This window comes from Medicago truncatula, chromosome 2, assembly GCF_003473485.1.
Source record: "Medicago truncatula cultivar Jemalong A17 chromosome 2, MtrunA17r5.0-ANR, whole genome shotgun sequence".
Lineage (NCBI taxonomy): Eukaryota > Viridiplantae > Streptophyta > Magnoliopsida > Fabales > Fabaceae > Medicago > Medicago truncatula.
The window spans coordinates 11,273,356-11,296,011 of NC_053043.1; the positions used below are offsets into that span (position 1 = coordinate 11,273,356).

The window sequence follows — 22,656 nt, forward strand, 5'->3', positions numbered from 1 at the left end:
AAAAAAGAAAATAATTTATTTATTTGAAAAAATAAAAAATTATAAATTTTAAGTAGATTTTTTTTTAAAAATTATTGAATACATAATTCTGATAACGTTTTTTCTTTCAACATCTTAACATTTCTCTCTAACTACAATCGATATATGCCATTATCCTAATTCCAAGACAAGTTAAAACTTTTTTTAAAGAAAGAAAGATTATTATTTTTTTGACAAAAACAAAACAATATTCATTTATTTTAATTGATAGAGTACATCGTTTAACATCGTAAAAAAAGTAAAGGATAAATATGTGAGCAAACTCATATCATCCAAGTTAATAGCATACAGCTGTAAAATACCGATAAATAATATGATAAAATTTAAATGACGAAACACCCATACCTCTAGATCTACAACGTTGACGTCCAAATAATTGAATAGTTGATCTTTCAATAACAATCAGATGAACACCACAACAAGACGAGAAATCAAACAATACTGCACAAGACGACGTATAACATTGCGTCACTCATAGACAATGAAATCACGAAGAAAAAACCTAAATCTACTAAAAAAAGTAGTTTATTTAGATTGAAATAGAGATGAAAAAAAAAAGATGAAGATGTGTAACCACACCTCAATGAAGAAAATATAAGAGATTAAGATCTTTTATTTTGTCTTAATTGAAACCCGTGACTCTTCTTTTATACATTTTTTATCACAACCCCATGACTCTTAAATAAGTTTTTTTTTTTTTTTTTTAGGGATATTGCATGTTATATGCAGGGGTCGGGGGTCGAACCCCAGACATCCCACTTCTCCACAATTAAATTGTGTGAGCTCTAGCCATTAGGCTACTTGACCCAAAAAAAAATTACAAGTTTTTTTGTCAGGTAGCCTAGTGGCTAGAATTCATCTTATAAGGTGAATAAGTAGGGTGTCTGGAATTTGAACCCCGGCTCCTGCATATAATAATGCATTGGTCTACGAATTGAGCTATGCTCACGGGACATTGCAATTACAAGTTACTTCTAAGATAAGACGCTTTTTAGTATACACAATTTTATTATTATGCATGTCGACATATCGGTGTGAGGTGTCCATATGATGTCTATGTTCATCGTTCATAGATATAAGCAAATGTTACCTATTTCTTTTTTATTTAACCATAGTATATATCTCTAAAATATCCTTAATCTAATTACAGAAATTGCATAAACTGAAAGTGATCAAACCTTTTTTTTACATACACAATTTTATTAATATGACATAATTATCATAATAGAGCGAAATAGAACTTACAAACACACTGCATTCAGTAGCCATAGATTACAAAATAAAATACAAAACATATCACAATCCACAAAAGAGCACATGTATATATGTGCCCCTAGAAAACACTCTTTATTGGGTAGATACCTTTCTTATGCAACTTGTCTTAAATTACTTAGAATGAGCTAACAATACCATCTTCTGATGAATCTTTGGTGACTTTGGTAGCAAGACTAACAGTATTAACAAAGTTACAGTGTGTTCTAACTTCACCTTGAGTTCCAGTTAACACTCCAATATTACCCATCTTAATCATGGAGGCCTTAAAAGCTTCAAAGAAAAGAGTTTGATTGCTGCTAAAGCTATTAACAATGGCAATGGTATCAGCACCAGGTGTGGAAAAAAGCTCTTGATCACTCTGAAACAAACCATTTCCAGCTTGAAGATTGGAGTAGTAGTTTGAGTCGAATGTATCGGGAGTGCTTACATCCAAATTGGTGAGGTTGGTACCTAGAACGCCAATATCTGGGCATATTGCTTGCAATGATTGTAGTAAGGTTGTGTTTAGAGTTGGATCAGGAACTCCGGTGTTATTGAAATTGTACATTCGATCATTGAATAAAAGGCATACACCTCTTCCAATCGTATGAGCACCTAAAAAATGATCAAAGCATATACAATTAGACACCAAGTATCGAGTTTAAATCTCCTCCGAAACGGTTGTAAAATGTACACATGTTATGTGTAGAGATATAGATTTTAAGGAGACAAACATTTATACCTGAAAGTGCAACAAGATCAGTAGTGTCGAGACCTTGATTAAGAAAGGAGGTTTTTAATTCATCAAGAAGAAATCGGGGACCAGGAAGGCTTGAATTAGCAAGACTTTGATTTGCATTGAAACTATCTCTTCTTCCTAATGGAACTTCCCAATCAGGACCAAGAGCCTGCGAGGAAAAATGTGACACAAGTAAAAAATTATGGTCTCACACTAGTAGGATTAAAAAATAATAATAACCAGAAATAAAAAGCAGTATATTTGCCAGAACTAAAATCATAACAATAAAAAATGAAGGTTGATACTTAAAATAATATATTTTTATTGATTGATCTTTTTATATTTAGTTTGAAACTTTCAAGTTATTTACAGATGAAATCCCAAACATTTTTTAGTACTATGAAGAAACCTAGCATCAAAGATGGCCGGCTAAGAGACTTTCATTACTAATGACTTGTATAACAAATTCATCAACTCATTTTACATTTTTTTTTTCTCTCTCCTTGAGTAGTTGACAAAAAATATCATATACATGAAAACTTGTTTTATGTCTCAATTACTATTAAAAATTACTGGGTCGTCTTGTGAACGAGATAGAGAAAATGTCAATAATATATAGAGGATGTGAAACGTACCAGAACGGAGGAAACATTAGCACCAAGTGCAAGAATATCTGCACAAGACACAACACTAGGACAAGCAAGTTCGATTGCGGCTTTGATTTGATTCACAATATCCAAACCTCTTATTGAGTTTCTATTTGGCAAAGCTCCTTGCTCACTCACGATAGTATCAGAGTCATTCAACAAGAGTGATGCATCACAACCCTTTCATAAACATAGATATCAAATATATGAGTTACAAATATCCAAAACTTAGTTAGATGTTGGTGAGAAATTTACAGTTAGTTTGATAGAATCACGTCGTAGCATTGACACTTTAAACTTTCAACAAAATCACATGTTCTTTGTGATTCTATCAAACTCGTTGTGGCTTCAACAATATCACATCGCAATTATTATATATTATATATAATATAATACATACTTGAACAAAACAATCATGAAAATGAAGCCTAATGAAACTGGCAAGGATACGAGGATCTGTCTGAGAAACGTTTGCTAAGATACTTTGGACAATGGAAGTGACATTTGGACATGTGTCCTTATAGAAGTTAGGATCAAGTTGTGCATTTGAAGAGAAGGGAAACCCTCCAAGCACAACCACTACACAGCACAAAGCTGCTAATGTGAGATGAAAAGAAGAGTTCATTATTATTTCTATTGTTTTTTGAACTCTTGAAATTTAATTGTGTCTACCACATATGGGGTTCATGTCTATTTATATAGAGAGAAATGGCTTGTGGAGGCAATGTTCCTGCATTTCATTTCGTGTTTTGGTCGTTCAAATTATTAATATTCAAATCTTCATCTAATCATGTTGCTCTAACTAAAGACTATAGAGAAAAAAAATAGTTCTAATCGCTGTCCATCGTAAGCAGGTACATATTGACAAGAAATATTTACGTCATTGAAAATTTAAAATATGACGACATTTTCTCATTTAGGGATAAAGATTTATGTTTCAGAGAATTTATATTTATGGAAATAGGTAGTAGCTAATGGGGGAAAATTAATCTAAATTGCTCACTAAAACTAGATAAGTCTTGAAAATAATGTATAAAAAGTGTCACATCTGATTTCGTAAGATGGTTTTTTAATTCCCTAAAAAAATGGTTTTTTAATGATAAATCAGATATAACTAATTTTTTTTTTTGACAAAAAAATCAGATATAACTAATATAAACAATTTTAAGGTTTAAATATGTTATTAGTCTATGCACTACCATAATTTTTGGGTATTGATCCACCACTTTTTTTTTTTTTTTTTAGGTCCATGCATTTGTAAAAAGATTATTATTGGTCCCTCTGTCGATCAACGGTTAAAAACAAAAATAAATTAAGTGTCACGTGGTCCAATTATTACACATCATGTGACGTATTACAAGCTAAAATTTTGAAATTAAAAGAATTCAAATGAAATAATTGTTTTTTAATTAGTATCTTTCAATCAGATGACCTATAAACAATCTAGCCAAATAGTATATAAATAATAACAAATTTTCTTAAAAAACCGTTCTAGCATGCCAAAATACAACATATGTGCGGATAAATGGGAAGGATTTACTGATTGAATATCAAGTCATTGCTTAACCAATATTCAAATGCTCCAAAACACGTCACATTCCAAAAATAAATATGATATACAATATTTTCTTGAAGACCACATCCAGTAACACACATTGAATAATTCATCGTCGAACTAAATTATCTTTTGTAGCTAACCTATTATTTAGTAAATGTCAAGCAAAAAGTAGAAACTTTTAATGGTAAATAATATTCTAAAATCCATTATGATGGGATGGTTCCTCCTCAATTAGTAGATGATAAATGTCTCTGACGGTATAGCTTTTGTTAGGCGTAAGTTGCCATTTTCACCTCCCTACCATCCCAACCTGTAAAATAATGTTAGATAGAAGCTCACTACACTCCCTCCAACATCTCCTCCTCCCAAGCAAACAATTGCCGCCATCTCCCCCAATCCACCAGTCTAAAGCATACACCTCTGCAACTATTACCAACCGATTCCCTTTTAATTCATAAAGACGCTGAAGCCTATCATAGAAATCCCCCCTCGATCCACTTATCTGATCAGAAAAAAGTTGTAATCTCATCACCCAAAATTCGCACCAAATTATCATCAGACCATATATCCAGTTCCATACTTACCCCTACGAGTTCCCATCTTTAAACTTATATAAAAATTTGTAGACATTTTTATCGACAAAAGAAACTTCGAGATGTTACTTATAAATAAAATTTCAATCTAAAAATGAGTTCTATAATAGGAATATCCACATTAAGAATTTAAAATACTGTTTTACTTTTTTTTTTGACACAAAATATTGTTTTACTTGCAACTATATAAATTAGACTCTTAAAATGGTACATACTTTTCTAGAGTTTAACGAGATATATCATGGTTACAAAATAGTTTTACACCTCCATCCAATAACAACCCATATATTGTCATTTAAGTTTATAGTATTATATAACGGCTTTGTAAAAGCCAAATACTCGATTGTTATTAAACACCAACGTAAAACTAGTATAACTAACAACATATGTCCAATTTTCACTTGTTTTGAAATATAATTTTTATTTAACTATTTCACATAAATTAAAAAGTTAGATAATATTCATTAAAATAATTCAACTCTAAAATATTTTTTTAAATATAAAGTATTTTTCTAAATAATACTGTAACAGCAAGAAAATAGGAAATTAAGAGAGATATTTTTATAAAAAGAATAATTAATACATTGAGTAAATTAATAAAGACTTCTATGTTTTAGCTTAATAAAATAAGACTTTTTTTTAGGGGAGCTTAATAAAATAAGATTTATATATTTATTTTTTAATGACAAAAAATGACTTGTATTTAGGACCCGCCTGCTCAATGTACCAAACAACATTTATTAATTTTTTTTGACAAAACCACATTTATTTATTTTTTTTAAGGACAGAACAACATTTATTAATTATTCCTTTCTCCCTCAAAAAAAATTATTCCTTTAAAAAACATTTATGAATTATTTATTATAATTATTTTGGTACAAACTACGGTCACATTTTAAAATAAAAGTTGTCCCTATGTGCATACATGCTTTTGTCAACAAGTTCTGCACCCTTTTTTAAGACTCTTTACAGATAAAGACTTTTGAACCAAGTGTTTAAAATGATATGATTAATCAGTTTCATTAAATGATGAATTGTTCGGTAGAATCTTAGATTAACATGAGTTAAACAATTTTTGAGCGCTTTTACTTACTTTTCAATTAATTTTTGGATTACCAAAGGTCATTCTCTTAAGAATCAAAGATTACACATAAAATAAATAAATAAAGACTTCGAGGTTTACCCATTCGAGTTATATGTTTTTAAAGTCACTAACATCACCATATGTTGATCCATGTTCGTCTTATGTAGGGATATAGTTATTGATAAATTTTGCAGTTAAAATAATAGGTAAAATATCTTATATTTAGGAACACATCAGAAATACCCAAGGAAAAATACTTTCTTGGTGGTGCCATATCAATGACCCAAAGTAAGATCAAATAGGTGATGGTGTATAGAGAACGGAAAACTATTTTTGTACATTCATTACCCATTCTATATATGAGAGTGATGTGCGTTGGATAGATATGAGATAAGAATATGATATGATAGAAAGAAAAAAAAAAATATAGAGAAAATGTTGTATTGAATGGGTGTAAAAAAATAAAAGGTCTAGAGAAAAAAGAGAGGGAGTATTAAACAACACAGAGAGAAAAAAAAAAAGCACTTGGAAACTACTCACCAAAGGGGAGTTCGGGAAAAGTAGAAAGTTTGACTGATCCGTATCCATTATACATGTTAAAATACTCACCTTCAAACATGAAATTTAAGAATCATAAGATATTTAAGGTTTAAATATATCCAATGACTTTTGAATAACATAGAACGGAAAAAAAAATTAAAGACATAAAAATGGAATATATTAACAACGGTAGGGAAACACCTAAGTATAAGATGTACTAAAAGTGTCACCCCTAATAATAGTCAGACATGCAAAGTAAAGTCAAAGCAAAGGTCAATCGATACTCAGACATAATAAAGGGTCCGACCACCATCTTTGAGTACCGAACATAAAATTGACTTTGTTAGCTTTAAGCCACCATAAAGAGTGAAATTTTACTTTATCTGCTAGTTGTTCAACGGTGGTTTGGATGTTATTATAAAGCATATTATTACGTTCATTCCAAACCAACCAAATAAAAAGTAACCAAATAAGTTGGAGAAATTATTGACGAGCCTTTGAGTGACCTGTAGAGTGAGTAAACTGAATGAAATGGTCATCAATATTAAGGAGGTCGACACCTGACATTCTGATCCAAGACCTGATAAGATGCCACAATGAACCAAAAGTGGCGCAGTGAATAAATAAATGAGACGCAATCTCTGCCATACCGCACCCTGTAACACACATAACTGCCTCGCCATTGATTATGCCACGCCTTAGAAGATGGTTCTTAGTCGGCAACCTATCTCGCAACAATCGCCAAGTAAAAATGGAAACCTTCAGCGGCACCTGCTTATGCCAGATAAGATCTCCTATAGTAACATCTGGAGGTTCAGCCTGAGTAGTAAGGTGATGATAGACGCCTCCCACACTGTAACCACCAGCAGAATCAGAGTCCCATTGCCACCTGTCAGAAATATTATGCTGCAAAACGACACCATTAATTAATTGCCTACACTCCTCTAGCATCTCCTCCTCCCACACCCTCAACATTCGCCTCCAACCCCACGCCTCTCCGTCAACCTCCCCACCAATAGCAACCATATCAGCCACCGTACTCAGTTTATTAGACGCTAAGTCAAATAAACAACGGAACCTGGTACAAAAAGGAGTATCACCAAGCCACCTATCATGCAAAAAGAAAGTACTAGTGCCATCCCCTACCTTTTTCGATACCCTCTGTGCAAACCAACCACCCTCTACATCGCCTACCCCATCCCTAATCTTAGCTACTTCCCGCCACCAAGATGAAACACTCCGGCCCCCAACCTCCAACCGCCCAACTGTCTCACCATACCGCGCTACCAGAACCCTATACCATAACCCGCCTCTATCCACCATCATTCGCCAACACCATTTGCCTAACAAAGCGCTATTAAATTCCTGCAACCTCCTTACCCCCAACCCTCCATACTCCCTACACAAACAAACAGAGCTCCAAGCAATCTAGGAAATTTTCCTGTTATCCTCACTCCCTCCCCAAAAAAAATGTATTAAACATAGATTCAATGATAGAGATTATACCTGACGGAGCCTTGAAGAATGAAAGAGCATAAACAAATAACACGGTCAGGACAGACTTCAGAAGGACCAACCGACCTCCATATGAAAGAAAACGGCTTTGCCACCTCCATAGAACGAAAATTTGAAATAAAGAAAATGCAAACATATGAATTCATGATGAAATTGTGAGTAATAAAATAGTGGTATTGGTTGAGAAAGTGTAAACATAATCACAAACAACGAGTCAAAATTTCTAATCGAAATTGCAATGAGGAATTTAAAATTGAAACTCTAGTTACGAATAAGATTAGAGTTAAGGATTAGAGTTCTTTTGTAAATTGCAAACAAAACCTTACTTTCTTTTTATCTTGTATGGATTCGAGTTAAAAATTATTGCAGTTAAATCTATAAACTTAAGTGTTTAAGACTCAATATATTGAGTCAAAAAAAGGTCATTGTATAACCTCATATAAAATTTACAAAAAAAATATAGACACAAAAAAAAAATATAAAAAAAATACTAATATGAAGAGAGAAAAAAACTTGAACGATTTTGGTCTATGTTGATCCCCTTCTAACTCCGTATTACTAATTAATGATTAAGGTCCATTTGGTTTAAGATTTACAATTAAATAAAAATATCCAAATAGTTACAAACTATGAAGATGAAAGAGACATCTTACGAAAATGAAAGAGACATTATAGTTTTAGAGAAGACTAAAATGTGAAATTAAGGAGTATATTTTAATCAAAAGTCTCACCTTTGTTTTTTTGGCTCAAAAAGACGGTTAAGACACACTTAATGGAAATCACTCGATGCCAAGATCACTCATCTACTTAAAAGTTCAAACTTTAGCAAAAAAACAAACTTAAACTTTTGAACAGAAAAAACAAATTACAATACCAAAGGCCATGGCCACATAACTCTATAAGTTAAGGTTCACTACATGTTAATTCTCGCAAAAACAAAAAACACACAATTTAAAATTAATTTTAGAGAGAAAAATGATCTATGTAGTGGTTGTTCTTGGAGGGTTACCTTTGTTCTCAAATGCACAATTAGATCAATACTTTTACCGTGAAACTTGTCCCCAATTGCATTTTATTGTACACAAAGTTGTATGAAAAGCTTCATTAAGAGATACTCGTATTTTTGCTAGTCTTGTTAGGCTTCACTTTCATGATTGTTTTGTTCAAGTAAGTCCTTCAAACTAATTTTCAGTTTTGTTTTCTAATTACATGGTTAAATTTGTAAGATATATAAAAGACATGCTTTTATCTAATCATGGTTTTGAACATTTTCACATGGAAAATCGTGGTTAAATTGATTTACTCTATAAACTATCGCATAAATTATTTTGAAAAGTTTACTGAAATAAACTAAAATATATGTTGATAAACTATTTTTACAAATATTTGCTCTTTTATTTTTATTTTTATTTTTGTTAATGACAAATGTTAGTATATTAATTATTATGTTGGTATTTTTTTTTTCTCATGTCATGATTCAAACTCATAATTTTTAACTAATTAACTCTTTCAAAATGTTAGTTCAACCAAGTGAGTTATCCATCCTCATTTCCCATAAATATTTATACTCTAAGATATGTCCGAATAAAAAATCGATAAATTATTCCAAAAGGACCAAAAGCATCCATATAGTACTAATGTACTTTTGCTGCATATTGTAACAAAATAAATAAATTGCAAATTTATTTTTAAAAGATTAATTTTTATGCACCGGTGGTGTAATTTAGACAACATCTAAAAATAAATCAAATACTCTATATACACCAAAGTAAAATAAAATAGCGTAAAAGTAGAGAACAATAACACATGCGAAGTAGATTGATTTTTTTTTTTTTGACAAAGTAGATTGAAATTTTAGCACCCCAAAACATCATATGTCAAATGCAGCTATTGATAAAAAGAACAACCTAACAAAAAAGTTGATGCGTCTCACATCGGTTTTTTTCCGTATTGTTCTCACATCGGTTTCATAATGATGAGTGTGTTTCACATGATCTTGAATTATCAAATTCAATTCTACAATCCTTTCAATCAATACAAGAAAATTGACATTACTATATTGATATGATTTATTTTTTTGAAATCTTTGAAAAACAAGATTAAGATTAATTTCTCTAGTATGCCCATTTTCAACTAAAATAGAATTTGTTTTGCTTTGAAAATCATCTCAATTTCTTGCATAATAAATATCATCGATATTTTTAATATTAATGAGGCACATTATTAGGAACAAAAGGCCCAAAAAAATATCACTAATTTCTTCGATAATAAATTTTTTAGCATATTATTAAGAACAACAAAAAAAAATAGAGGAGAGTGTATATAGAAATATTTATGCTACATGTGGTATATATAGAAAATCTCGTTAAAAGGGCCAAAAACAATAACAGATTTCAGCCTAGTCTTTTATCATGTCAAAGTTTGGGCCTTTCAGAGAATTTTGCTATATATACCCCCAAAATCCAAATATTTCTATATACACCCCACCTTTAAAAAAATTGGGCCCCCTACCGGCATGGCCCTTGGTCGTCGTACTCCCCGCCTATGCCCTAGGGCTGGCCTTGACACCCATTAGAACAACCCCCACCAAAACCAACTTCACCGCCTAAATCAAACTCCATCGCGAAACGCCACTAAAAACAAAATCCATAAACCACCTTCACCCGCTTATCAAGTAATATAGTTGCTAGTTGCTACACAGTTTAAATATGAAAAAAAAAAAAAAAAGTTTAAATCTTGTCCTCCGTAAATAATGTCCTTATTAGCCTTTTTTTAATAGCAATGACCTTATTAACTATCAATTAAGTTACACTTAGGAAACCTATAAAATTTATTAACCATGCTTTAAGATTACAGTTAGATGCATAAGGGATCATTTCGTTAGTCAAATTTGTACAGCCTTTATCATAAGTCTATGAGTAAAGTTTCAAAATATATATCATATACATGTGATGCATCGGTTTTGCTGAACAACACAGCAACAATCGTAAGCGAACAACAAGCTTTTCCAAATATCAACTCCATAAGAGGTTTGGATGTTGTGATTCTTGTGAACAAAATCAAGACAAACTTTGGCTAATCAAAACCTTCCAACACTACTGATCTAGTTGTACTCTCTAGTATAATGTATGTGTTTGTGTTGCAATTATTTATGCAAAATAGAAATTAATGAATCAAAATATAATTTTGGAATTAAATCATGTACAATTTAGCATCTTAATTAACTCCAAAAAAATTAGCATCTTCGTTAATCTTGGCTGACTTAAAAATATTTTTTTCTTATTTGGTTGGATTCAGAATTTTAGTATATTACTTGTTGATTATGTTAAGGATTTAAGTTTCATATCAATCACAACCGTTAAGTTATTAAAAACATGGCTTAAAATATTGCAACCCTTATCTCAAAATCAGTTAAACAATCCAACTCTAAACATTTTCTTAATAAAAATGTACATATGATAGTATTGATATGTATGTATGGATGTGTTTATATATATATATATATATGCATGTTTCGAGTTCAGGTGGTCGTACATTTGGTAGTCTTTTTGTTGATTGATTGTATAACTTCAACAACACCGGGAATAAAACCTGATCCTACTCTTGACACAAGTTACTTAAAAAAAAACTACGCAAAATATGCCCCCAAAATGGAACCGGACCCAACCGTCCCTAATTGATTTCTTTGTGTCTAGTTTTCTCTATGTGAATGAATTTTTATACTTTTCATGTTGAATTGTTGGTGTTTTAGGGTTGAAATCGAATGAGTTTTCCATTTGAATCGAGTTTTCAGTTTTGATTTTTGGGTTGTGATTTCGTTTTCAATGAAATCTGAGCTTTTTGTTGTGATTTTAGTTAAGTATATCAATTTGGGACCTTTTAAGTTTCTTTTTTGAAGATGTTGAAGAATATGATGAATCAAGATATTTGTGATTTTTTATATTTATAAAAATTATCAATTTGTTGATTTCGATAATTTATGCAGGAGCCGAGTTCGAACCCCGAACATCTCACTTCTCTACATTTAATTGTGTGACCTCTAGACTAGGCTACAAGCAAAAAAAAAAAAAACCACACAAACACTTTTAACGATGTTGTTTAAATTGACTTATTTAAGATCATCTACTAACATAAGTTTTTTGAGATTATTTCTTCAAAAAAATAAGTTTTTTGAGACTATTTATGAGAGCTTATGAAAATAGTTTATGACAACTTTCATAAGCTTTTTTCAACTCATTTTTCATAAGTTCTCCAATATAGTATACAAAAACAACTTATAGTATATACAAAAACAATTTTACCTTATTTTATCTTTTAATATAAAAACAGCTTGATTTAAAAAATGATTAAATAATATTTTTTAATTTTTAAAAATTGACTTTCTTCTGTAATGGTTGAAGTTTGAACCTCAGATCTTCTTATATATATATATATATATATATATTATGTATTATTCCTACCAACCCGCCAACTGAGTTAAAACATTTACAAAGATGATTAAATATTAAATACTCCCTCCGTCCCTAATTATAAGACCCTTTTGAGAATTTATTTTTTTCCTTTTTATAAGACACTTTTGTTATTTCCAACTACATTAATTATTTCTTTACATACATGCCCCTATTTATTATACATCTTTTTCTTCAATCAGCAATAAGTAGCATATGGAAAACATAAACTAACTCTCACTCTTAAGGATAAAATTGTAAAAACAATAGTGATTACAAACAACTTTAATACAAATATCTGCTTTTTTAATTCGCGTGATTTTAACAAAAGGGTCTTATAATTAGGGACAGAGGGAGTAGTTGTTAAAATCTAAGTAAAAAAATACAGTGAAAATTAAGTAAAAAAATACAGTGAAAATAAAAACATTTGTAAATTCTACACCGTTCAACCGAGAGACATAAACCCACTCATTTCTGAAACTTAAACCCTAGCAGCAACCTTTGTTTTGTCTCATCAAAAACCCTAAAAACCAAAAATCGCAAATTTCCCAAATCTCTCAAACCCTAATCATGCCCGCTAAGAACAACCGCAAGAAGAATTCACGCGACCCATTTTTCGACGACGGTCCCACCAAACGCCGCAGAGTAGCCGCCGACGAGGATCAAGATGCTGAGATTGAAAGTGATAGTGATTTTGACGAAGATGGTTTTGTTCCATCGAAAGGTGAAGGGGAACAGGAGTCTGAAGAGGAAACTACAGCTGAAGCTAGGAAGAGACTAGCTGAGGAGTATTTGAGGAAGTTTAAAGACAGTGCTAGGAGAGAGAAGGAACAAAGAGATGAAGATGGTGATGGAAGTGATGATGATGATGATGAAGATGAGGATGGGGTGAGGGATTCGCTATCTACGAAGATGATAAAGGAGCAGCAAGAGGAGAGTGGTCGCATCAGAAAAGCTATTGCTTCAAGGTTTGATTTTGATAAATTTGATACATTATTCATTAATTGCCTGTGTTATGTTATGTTGTGTTTTGATTTTTAATTTTGATTTGATTTCAATGCGACCCTTTTGGTTAAATTGCTTGTTTTTGTGTTTTGATTTTGATTTCAATGTGACCCTTTTGGTTTAATTGAATAATTGAAGCAATGGGTTGTGTTTATTTTGATTTCAATGTGACTCTTTTGGCTAAATTGACTGATTTGGGTGTGTTATTTAGGGTTAAATTGGATGGTGATGGTGGATTTGAAAATTTAGTGAAGCATAAACAATGTGTCACTGCGGTGGCTTTATCTGAGGACGATTCTAAGGGGTTTTCGGCTTCGAAAGATGGAAGCATTGTGCAATGGGATGTTGAGAGCGGGAAATGTGAGAGGTATAAGTGGCCCATTGATTCGGTTCTGAAGTCTCATGGCTTGAAGGATCCTCAAGGTTCTGCTGCAAAGCAAAGTAGACAGATTTTGACTTTGGCTGCAAGTTCGGATGGTCGCTATTTGGCAACTGGGGGACTTGATCGTCATATTCATATATGGGATACACGCACTAGGGAGCATCTTCAGGTACTTTTGCCTTTTCATTCTTTGAAAATAAAATTGTTGGATATTTTTTGGGGGTGGAACAGATTAGTACAGCTCTAGGTGCACTGTGAGATTGTTTATTGTTTGTATTTACAGATTAAGGAAAATTTATACTCCTTTCCCTTGTTTGGTAACATTCATTTTTCGATAAAATTGTCACATAACTGTTGATATGTCTTGCTCTATTGATGTGTTTGATATATTTGTTGTGAATTGTGTGTAAATTTGATTCAAACTGAGCAAGATTTTATATGTTAACATAAGCGGTTAACTTACCTTAATTTGTATTTAGTAATTCTTGGCATTTGCACAAGTACAAGCCTATTTATGACCAAATCTGTAGGATATTGGACTGTTTAGTTGGGACTTGTTATTGTTGGTGTTTGATTTTGTCTGTTGTCTTTTACAGGCTTTTCCTGGTCATAGAGGTCCTGTTTCTTCTCTGGCTTTTAGGGAAGGAAGTACCGAGCTATTTTCTGGATCGTTTGATCGAACGGTTAAGATATGGAATGTTGAGGACAGAACTTACATGAATACTCTGTTTGGCCATCAAAGTGAAGTATTAAGTATTGATTGTTTACGCAAAGAAAGGGTATTATCTGCTGGCCGTGATCGTAGTATGCAGTTGTTTAAGGTAATCTCACCAAGATGAAGTCTTAAGTATATGGCTGCAAAACCATATTGTATATGTCGGATAATTTCTCCCACCATTGCTCTGTTTTTGGAAAAATATCAAGTGATTAATTAATAGGAATTTTTTTTCCTGTCATCAAATGCTGTTTCTTGGGTTATACTGATTTCCATTTCCTCATGAGACTTTTTTCTGAATATTTACTGATGTGTATTCTCTGTAATTTAGGTCCACGAAGAGTCACGTCTTGTATTTCGTGCTCCTGCATCTTCTTTAGAATGCTGCTGTTTTGTTAATAATGAGGAATTCTTGTCTGGTTCGGATGATGGTAGCATTGAGCTTTGGGGTGCAGTACGAAAGAAGCCTATTCATATTTTGAGGAATGCTCATGCTTTACTGACAGATAGCAAGAAATCTGACCAAAACGATAGTGAAAGACTACCCAACGGTAACCTAGGTAAGCCTTTAAATACTATATTAATAGTTCCTTCAGAAAATTACTTCTTATGTGCAACGTATTTTCTTATCCGTTGCTTACTTTTCTGAATGTGTTCTATTTCCTCTATGATTCTATTTTCATTTACTCCATAAATATATCTGTCATTTGTGTATTTGTAGTGTGAGTTTAGTTATAGTTAGCATTATGTTAGGATCATAAAGTGATACCATTATCTTCACTATGCAGAAAATGGTCACCACCATCCCGAGAATCACCATTGTTCTTCAGTACACTCTTGGGTCAGTGCAGTGACCGTCTGTAGGAACAGTGACCTTGCCGCATCTGGTGCGGGTAATGGTTTTGTTAGATTATGGACAATTGAAAACGAGACCAAAGACATTAAACCTCTTCATAATGTACCGTTGGTAAGTAGAAGGATAGCAACTAAACTCATTTATCGGATTCATATTCATGCTTAGCTGTAATTGCAGTTGAAAATTTCACTGGCATGTAATAAATCTTTTGAATCACAGGTTGGGTTTGTGAATTCTTTGGCTTTTGCGAAATCAGCAAAATTCCTTGTTGCTGGAGTTGGGCAGGTACTTAAACTGTTAAATTCGGCATGTATTGCTCTGTTTTTCTTCTTTGGTATACATTTTACTTAGTTATCTCTTTGACTCTGCTTGCGAGTTTGGAGGGAAGGGGAGGGGAAGGCTTTGGGGGATGGGAGTAGAGGGAAAAATAGAGAAATCTTCCATCTTTTTTGAAATAGTGATCTTGTAGAGAATGGTAAATGAATGTTTATGATTCAATATATTTTTCATTTTGAGAGTATGATAACATAGATTGGATTTAAAGAAATTATCTAAACCCTCCAAAACCCTTATACAATACAGTTTGAGTTTCCCCATTTTGAGGGAATTTTGTATTTGAAGAAAAATAAACCCCTCAAAGCCATCCCCTCCCAAAACCCTTCATCCCTTACACTTCATTATTTCTTTTACCCAAAGCCCTCCCTCTCCCTTCCCCTTGCAAACAGAGCCTTAAACTCTATTGACAGAAAAGCTAGAGCCTTAAAAAATTTCTACTTCGGATATTTTCTTTTACCGAACTACTTTAGAAGTTAGTTAATTGTTATGGGATTATCATAAGCATATTAATATAGAACTAAATTTTCTGTGATTATGGAATTTTGTGCTCTCTTGCTTTGTTTTCCTAATACTCTTACCCCCTAAAAACTCTATTGCTTAGAGTGCATTTGATGGAGTGGTTGTCTTACAGACAATTCTGTGTATGTTAGCTTGTGACTGTGAAGCTTCCCCCATATTAAGTGATTAAAGTGGAGGAATTAATAACATTAAGGGTCTCAGGTCTAGATTTGGCTGCACTCACTCAGTTAGGTTTCAGGTTGACCACCACAATTGTATCCCAAAATGGATATCGCTACAGCGGGGCTGACGAACCTTTAGTAAACTACATTTAGAAGGCTAATTTCATTTTCTTGACTTCTTTTATACGCCAATTATATGAATTAGACTTGTTTTATCTAGTAACTAGTAAATAGGTGGCCACCAACATGGAAGTGGTTGAAATTATTGGATGAGAGAGTGATTGATTGCTTCAATTCTATGGAAACACCATTGGATATTGTTTACACTTTTAGATAGATTGCATTTTACAGAATAATTGTGGCTATTGTTGGTTAGTCATACCCATTGACGATCAAATTGTTTGACTTCACAAAAAACAAACCTTGATCATCAAACCTAACTCTTGCTTTTAACTGTAAGCTTAGCTGAACTCGAAAGTTGGGAGGGGATACAGAAAAGATGTTTAGGACTCTCAACATATAATCTCTGTATAGATTGAGGATTTATTATTAGTTCATTCATTAGTGTATTGTTTAATACTTTTAACTTAACAAAATGTCTGTTTACAGGAACCGCGTCTAGGAAGATGGGGAAGAATACGTGAAGCTCGAAATGGAGTTTCAATTCTTCCACTTAAATTGTCATGAGATGTGAGGCAACGATTGTACCTCTTCAATTTTGACTAATTCCAAATGCAACATTGAGTTGAAAGATATCTCTGTCCGTGATCTTAATTATATGTATCAATTACATTTGTTATTATTAGTGCCCGATTGTTTGAGAATTTTGAATCATGATACGAGGTTCCTACATTGAAAAAGACTTGAGGACTCGAGTTGAACTTATTTAGTTTCAAGAAATCAACTGTTTTTTCTTTTATAGACATTTATTCACTTAGGCATCTATGAGTAAGCATGACTTTGGTTCTATAATAACAAAAAATGATTTGGATTGAATTAATCTTAGAAAATCGATTTCCATGAAAAATGGTGATTTATGATTTTGATGGTTTGGATCAGAATTGTTTGAGAACAAGTTGGTCACTGCAGAAGCTAAAAATATTAGCTTTTAGGTTTAATTGACTTTGGTTCTACAATAACAAAAAATGATTTGGATTGAATTAATCTTAGAAAATCAATTTCCATGAAAAATGGTGGTTTATGATTTTGAAAGTTTGGATCAGAATTGTTTGAGAACAAGTTGGTCATTGCAGAAGCTAAAGATATTAGCTTTTAGGTCTAATTGACTGAGGCTGTAATCAATGTTAAAGTTGGAAGCCAAACATAATTTTTTGTGATTTAAGTAGAATCATTTATGGTGCTCCAATCAATTCTACTCAAAAGCAATTCTGCACTAACAAAATCAATTTTGACATTCCTGAAAGTGGAACCAAGTGGAACCAAACTTGCAATAAATTATTTTTTAGGTCATCAAAAGCGAATTTATGCAGACTATTTAGTTAACAAGATTGGAATGATCAAAACTTTACCCACTATTATAGTGTAAATTAATTTGGGAAAAACTTTTTCCGTTGTATATACTACAAGATTTATGAACAATCGGGACGAATTATAGAACCCGAATGTCATAAACAACTATTGGAGTTTGATCGTGAGGAGGTAAGTATACTATTTTGTTACAGTTAGAGGAAAAGGTTTTGGTAGACTAAATAGGTTCCATCTTAATTAATAACTGGAGTAAAAAGTTTCACTCTCTAAGTACTAAACAGATATTCCAAATTTCAATCATTAAACTACAAACCACAATTAAAAAAGTTTGTACTTACTCAACCTTTAATAAGCTCAAAATAAATCAACATGGCTGCCAATATGCAATCTTAATGCACTGCAGAAATAGAGCAGCGATGTGTTAGATGAAAAAAAAATGAGAAGTAACTAAAGGGTTGAAAATAAGTTTAAGTGTGTATGAATCCTTTGGTGGTAAGTAAATTAGTTAGGAAGCTGTCATGGAAAACGCTACCAAGCATTTCAAAAGACCATTTAGATATATTAACCATTATTGTCATAACAAATTTGATTGTTTTTAATAATGTAATAACAACTTATCAATATAGTCAAACAATTCAAATCTATTGCATATTGCATGAATATGCAGACAACGATAAACAAATGCAACATTCAGTGACGTAGCCAGGACCTCGGTTTAACAGGTGCAATTTATTTTAAATAAATGTCAAGACCATTTCATGTCATGCTTAAAGTCCCTTTGGAAGTAGCATCCAACAACATCCTTATGTCCTAATGCTTCACTCAAGATTAGTTAAAGTCATTTCATACTGAAAATGTCTAAAGTCAAAGGCCAAGAAATGAATGAAAGGAAAAAATATAACATGAGAATGAAGTCATATTGGTGAGACATTTCTTTTATTACCGAAGATAGATTAATTGATAAAAAAAAAATATCTCATCCTTAAGTTTGCATTTCCAAGATAAAAGAAAATAATAGAATATTGAAAATTCGTTATAGAACTTACATTCCTAAGGTAAAAGAAAGGAATAGAATATCGAAAGTTCATTATAACAAAAAATAATTCCAAAACATTTTTATCAAAAGTTCATTATAGCATTATTATACATTTTTATTCTAAGTTTATATCTATACATACTTCTTCCTCCATCAACATTATTTGTCTTCTTTAACCATTTCACACGTATTAGATAAAAAATGATATAGGAGATAAAGACAAAGATGATTTTACTATAATCTCTTTAATAGTAATTGTTGTAAACTTATTATTATAAATGTAAAGTTTAAGAAAATAACTCGAGAGTTATACACGGTACAATCGAAAAAATTATAAAAATTGACGATAAGGCTTTTTGTGCATCGGTTTCTTTTTTTTTTTCTTTTTTTTGTAAATGTGACGGTAATTTTTTGAAGAAAAATGTGACAGTAATTATGGGACCAAAGGAGTGACATCTAAAATTTGTGTAAGGGTGATGTCATTTCTTTATGTTCATGATTACGAGTGTGCTTCTGCACAATAACTATATTTTTGTATTATTTTTACGAAATTGGACATTATATACAAAACTCCCAGATGATATAAATCTTGGTTGTGATTTACTTACATTCGAAACGAACTCTATATTACTACGTTGAAACCCTTCCCTTAAAAACCAGATACTTAAAACAAAACAAAAAAATACAATAAAAATATAAAGTTAACAATATTTCATGGTTTGAAGATCATATTTGTATTTGTAGAGACTAAAATCTTCTAAAATAAAATAAAACTTGGAAGTTCATGAAGTAGAAGTTTACTAGAGAAACCAAACTAAAATGTGAGATATGTTTTATTGTATGCGTAACAATTTTAAAGCGTCGATACATGACTGTCAAATTCTAAATTTAGTTTCTCTGGCCAGTTTGAGAGTTGAGACAAGCTTCCAAGCATGCATGAATTCAGGATGATATTAACACCATGAGCAACTGTAAAGGAGTCCGTTGTTTTAATTAACACAATGAATTGATACAATCATAATGTATAAAAAAATATAATAATGTATAACGAAAGAGATAAAAGTAAAAGTGTGAATACCAGTATTAACGTTAATAGACTTGGAAATGGCACAGCTAGTTGCACAATCATAAACACTTTTTGATGCTACTTCAAGACATAACAATCCACATGAAGTAACACAAGTTGCATAGGATGATATTTCTCTAGACATTTCACTACATACAATAACACACTCTCCAAGACAAGTAATTACGCGTATTGGATTGTGAGGTGGTGCTAAAGACGGTGGAGAACTATCAGCTTGGACAACAACTACCATCATCATCATCAAAATTGAAATTATCTTTTTAATTTCATACATTGTCATAACTCGGTGTATAAATTTTAATAATCAAATTGTAGTAACCTTGATTTCACAGTAAAAGTTGAATATAAAAACCTCAATTTATAAGCATATGATTCAATGCACATATATGTATATTTTTAATCCTTAAATAAATCGCATATCAGTTCTGTAAGATTTGTTGACTTTTTGTCCATGGAATTTTATTTTTTGTACTAACAACAAATTACAGAAATAAAAAATTATTAATATGGTGTGAAATGCCACATATTATTAAAATGTTTTTAGTTTGTAAAAAAATTAAAATAGATTAAGAGAATGGATAAACATTTTATCCAATAAAGGTAAGGATCTTTAGTTTGTAAAAAAATTAAAATAGATTAAGAGAATGGATAAACATTTTATCCAATTAAGGTAAGGATCTAAATAGAATTAATTTTGGGTCAAACTTGTTTAATAAATGTAACATTTAAATTGAACAGTGCTAAATGGTGCGACACATTGTATGCACGAAAATGCACGACAGTGAGAAAACATGACATTTTGACTTTTCTATCATGAACTAAAATTTGATTTGCTCATAGTATAGTACATGCATTGTCCTTCATGCAAGATATCCTAAAAATGGTTTTAAAAAAAGCACATATTTTAACAAACCACAATAATGGTGAAAAGTCTTTGGTTTCAAGGGTACTTGAGATCAGTGAGTCACATGGTGGTGAGCACCGTCACAGAAAGCCAATGGAAAGATATAGTCCTTTTCCTATTTATTTCTGAAGTGTAATTTGCCATGATGTGGTCATACTGGAACTTTCGTGTGCCTTCGTGCTTGTTAGTATGTCGTGCTATCAAGCATTTTTCAACTTCAAACTATCCAAGAAGTTTTTCCAACAAGTATTAAAGAATGCATAGACCAATTGACAAATATAGAAAAATCTACGAATCTTAGGCTCTGGCATTGATTAGATAGTAAAACAAACTTTTACATTAGACGGTTAATGAACAAACCAAATATACTCTTTAACTTTTCAATGTTAACTTTTACCATAAAATATCACCACTCACATATAGAGTTATGAATCCTGTAATATATAATATAATCAAAAGTCAATGATGTTCCTTCAAAAAAAAAATAGTTCAATGATGTTTCTCATCAATATTCAATTTAACTTTTTTTTTACGTAGTCAATATTAATGTATTAAACCTGGAAAAAATAATCTATTTTCATTATATGTTAACCCACAATCATAATCTTTGTATTATTTTGTAGTCAAAAGTATATATACTAATACACGGAAGCAATACAAATTATCTTATGTTATACTTTATTACCTTAAGAAGTTTTTTACTAAATTAATACATCTTGATGGATTAAAATAGACTAGTCTTAAACTTTATAGGTTGAATCTTGTATATCAATCCTCCTAAATGTGAATAATATAACTCGACATATCAACTTTACCATTGAGAAAGGGTTCCCTATTTTTGGAGAACTTTCACATCCTTCTCATGTTTTGAAGTCACTAGACTACAAAAAATGTACTAGTAAAATATAAAATTGGTTCATACATTTTTTACAATAACTCATACACTTTTTAGAAGTATTTCTAGGTGGCAATATAAAGAAATCATCTTGTGACACTCCTGTAGAGGTGGGAATGTTCATATCCAATAGATAATGCCGTTATAAGTTGCAATACATAAATGTAAAGATCGTGAATCAATGATGTCTAGTTTTGTGTGAACAACTTTATTCTAGAAGTGGTTTCATTGCTTGAACCAACATATTCCAAACCAAGAATACCTATTCACTTGTTGTTTAGTTAAAGTCATCAAGCACCGTCATCAAATGAATCATACACACTCTGACTCTCATTTAGTTTCACGAATTATTTTATTTTTTCATGTGTTGATTTTTCTTATCATCAAATTTTGGATGTGTTCATATCATCAAATTCTCAAATACAAGTTTAGGTTAGTGGTAAATAGAACCCAACCAAATATCTATTTATTGGTACAATGCTCAAGCCTTTCTATTTCAAAGTTATATTGAAGGATTTTGTGTAAGCTTGATAAGGTTCGGAAATAAAATTGGTAAAGTAGTCGAGGCTAGTAGATTTCATGTTGTAAGATCACGAGTGATCTAAAGTAAAAGTTCTTGTTAGAAAAGATTCTGTAAGAAACATAGTGAATATTTCACAATTAGAGTAAATCAACCTGCAAAACAAAACAAGAGGTATAAAATGAAATACGAAAACAACTCTCAAAACACCTAAATGAACACTTTTTTTAAAGGACCTAAATAAATATATAGTATGCTGATACAGAGTGAGTACATTAGTACCCGTATCCACATTCATACCAGCTCACTTCTGCGGACAAATACACATAGTTGTG

The 22,656-nt window shown here is 31.5% G+C and overlaps 2 protein-coding genes across 2 annotated transcripts; one reads left to right on the forward strand and one right to left on the reverse strand.

The window, feature by feature from the left end:
* Positions 1 to 1,202: 1,202 nt before the first annotated feature.
* On the reverse strand, positions 1,203 to 3,352 carry LOC11413855 (peroxidase A2). Its single transcript, XM_003594454.4, has 4 exons — positions 3,080 to 3,352; positions 2,668 to 2,859; positions 2,036 to 2,201; positions 1,203 to 1,908 (listed from the first exon to the last, which is right to left on the reverse strand). Exons 1-4 carry the CDS (start codon positions 3,302 to 3,304, stop codon positions 1,430 to 1,432), a joined length of 1,062 nt encoding a protein of 353 aa, XP_003594502.1. The 5' UTR covers positions 3,305 to 3,352; the 3' UTR covers positions 1,203 to 1,429.
* Positions 3,353 to 12,851: 9,499 nt separating this feature from the next.
* LOC11412425 (U3 snoRNP-associated protein-like YAO) lies at positions 12,852 to 17,312 on the forward strand. Its single transcript, XM_003594456.4, has 7 exons — positions 12,852 to 13,385; positions 13,634 to 13,973; positions 14,401 to 14,625; positions 14,851 to 15,079; positions 15,308 to 15,486; positions 15,595 to 15,660; positions 17,001 to 17,312. The coding sequence occupies exons 1-7, from the start codon at positions 12,988 to 12,990 to the stop codon at positions 17,076 to 17,078; spliced, it is 1,515 nt and encodes a 504-aa protein (XP_003594504.2). The 5' UTR covers positions 12,852 to 12,987; the 3' UTR covers positions 17,079 to 17,312.
* Positions 17,313 to 22,656: the final 5,344 nt, after the last annotated feature.

What these genes read in the sequence shown, in the direction of transcription:
- LOC11412425 (XM_003594456.4), top strand. Translation starts at nt 12,988, where the DNA reads ATGCCCGCTAAGAACAACCGCAAGAAGAATTCACGCGACCCATTTTTC. An exon ending in ACTACCCAACGGTAACCTAG is followed by an intron (nt 15,080 to 15,307) that starts GTAAGCCTTTAA and finishes TTCACTATGCAG; the next exon opens with AAAATGGTCACCACCATCCC. An exon ending in CTCTTCATAATGTACCGTTG is followed by an intron (nt 15,487 to 15,594) that starts GTAAGTAGAAGG and finishes TTTGAATCACAG; the next exon opens with GTTGGGTTTGTGAATTCTTT.
- LOC11413855 (XM_003594454.4), bottom strand. Translation starts at nt 3,304, where the DNA reads ATGAACTCTTCTTTTCATCTCACATTAGCAGCTTTGTGCTGTGTAGTG. An exon ending in TTCATGATTGTTTTGTTCAA is followed by an intron (nt 2,860 to 3,079) that starts GTATGTATTATA and finishes TGTTTATGAAAG; the next exon opens with GGTTGTGATGCATCACTCTT. An exon ending in CTAATGTTTCCTCCGTTCTG is followed by an intron (nt 2,202 to 2,667) that starts GTACGTTTCACA and finishes TTTTCCTCGCAG; the next exon opens with GCTCTTGGTCCTGATTGGGA.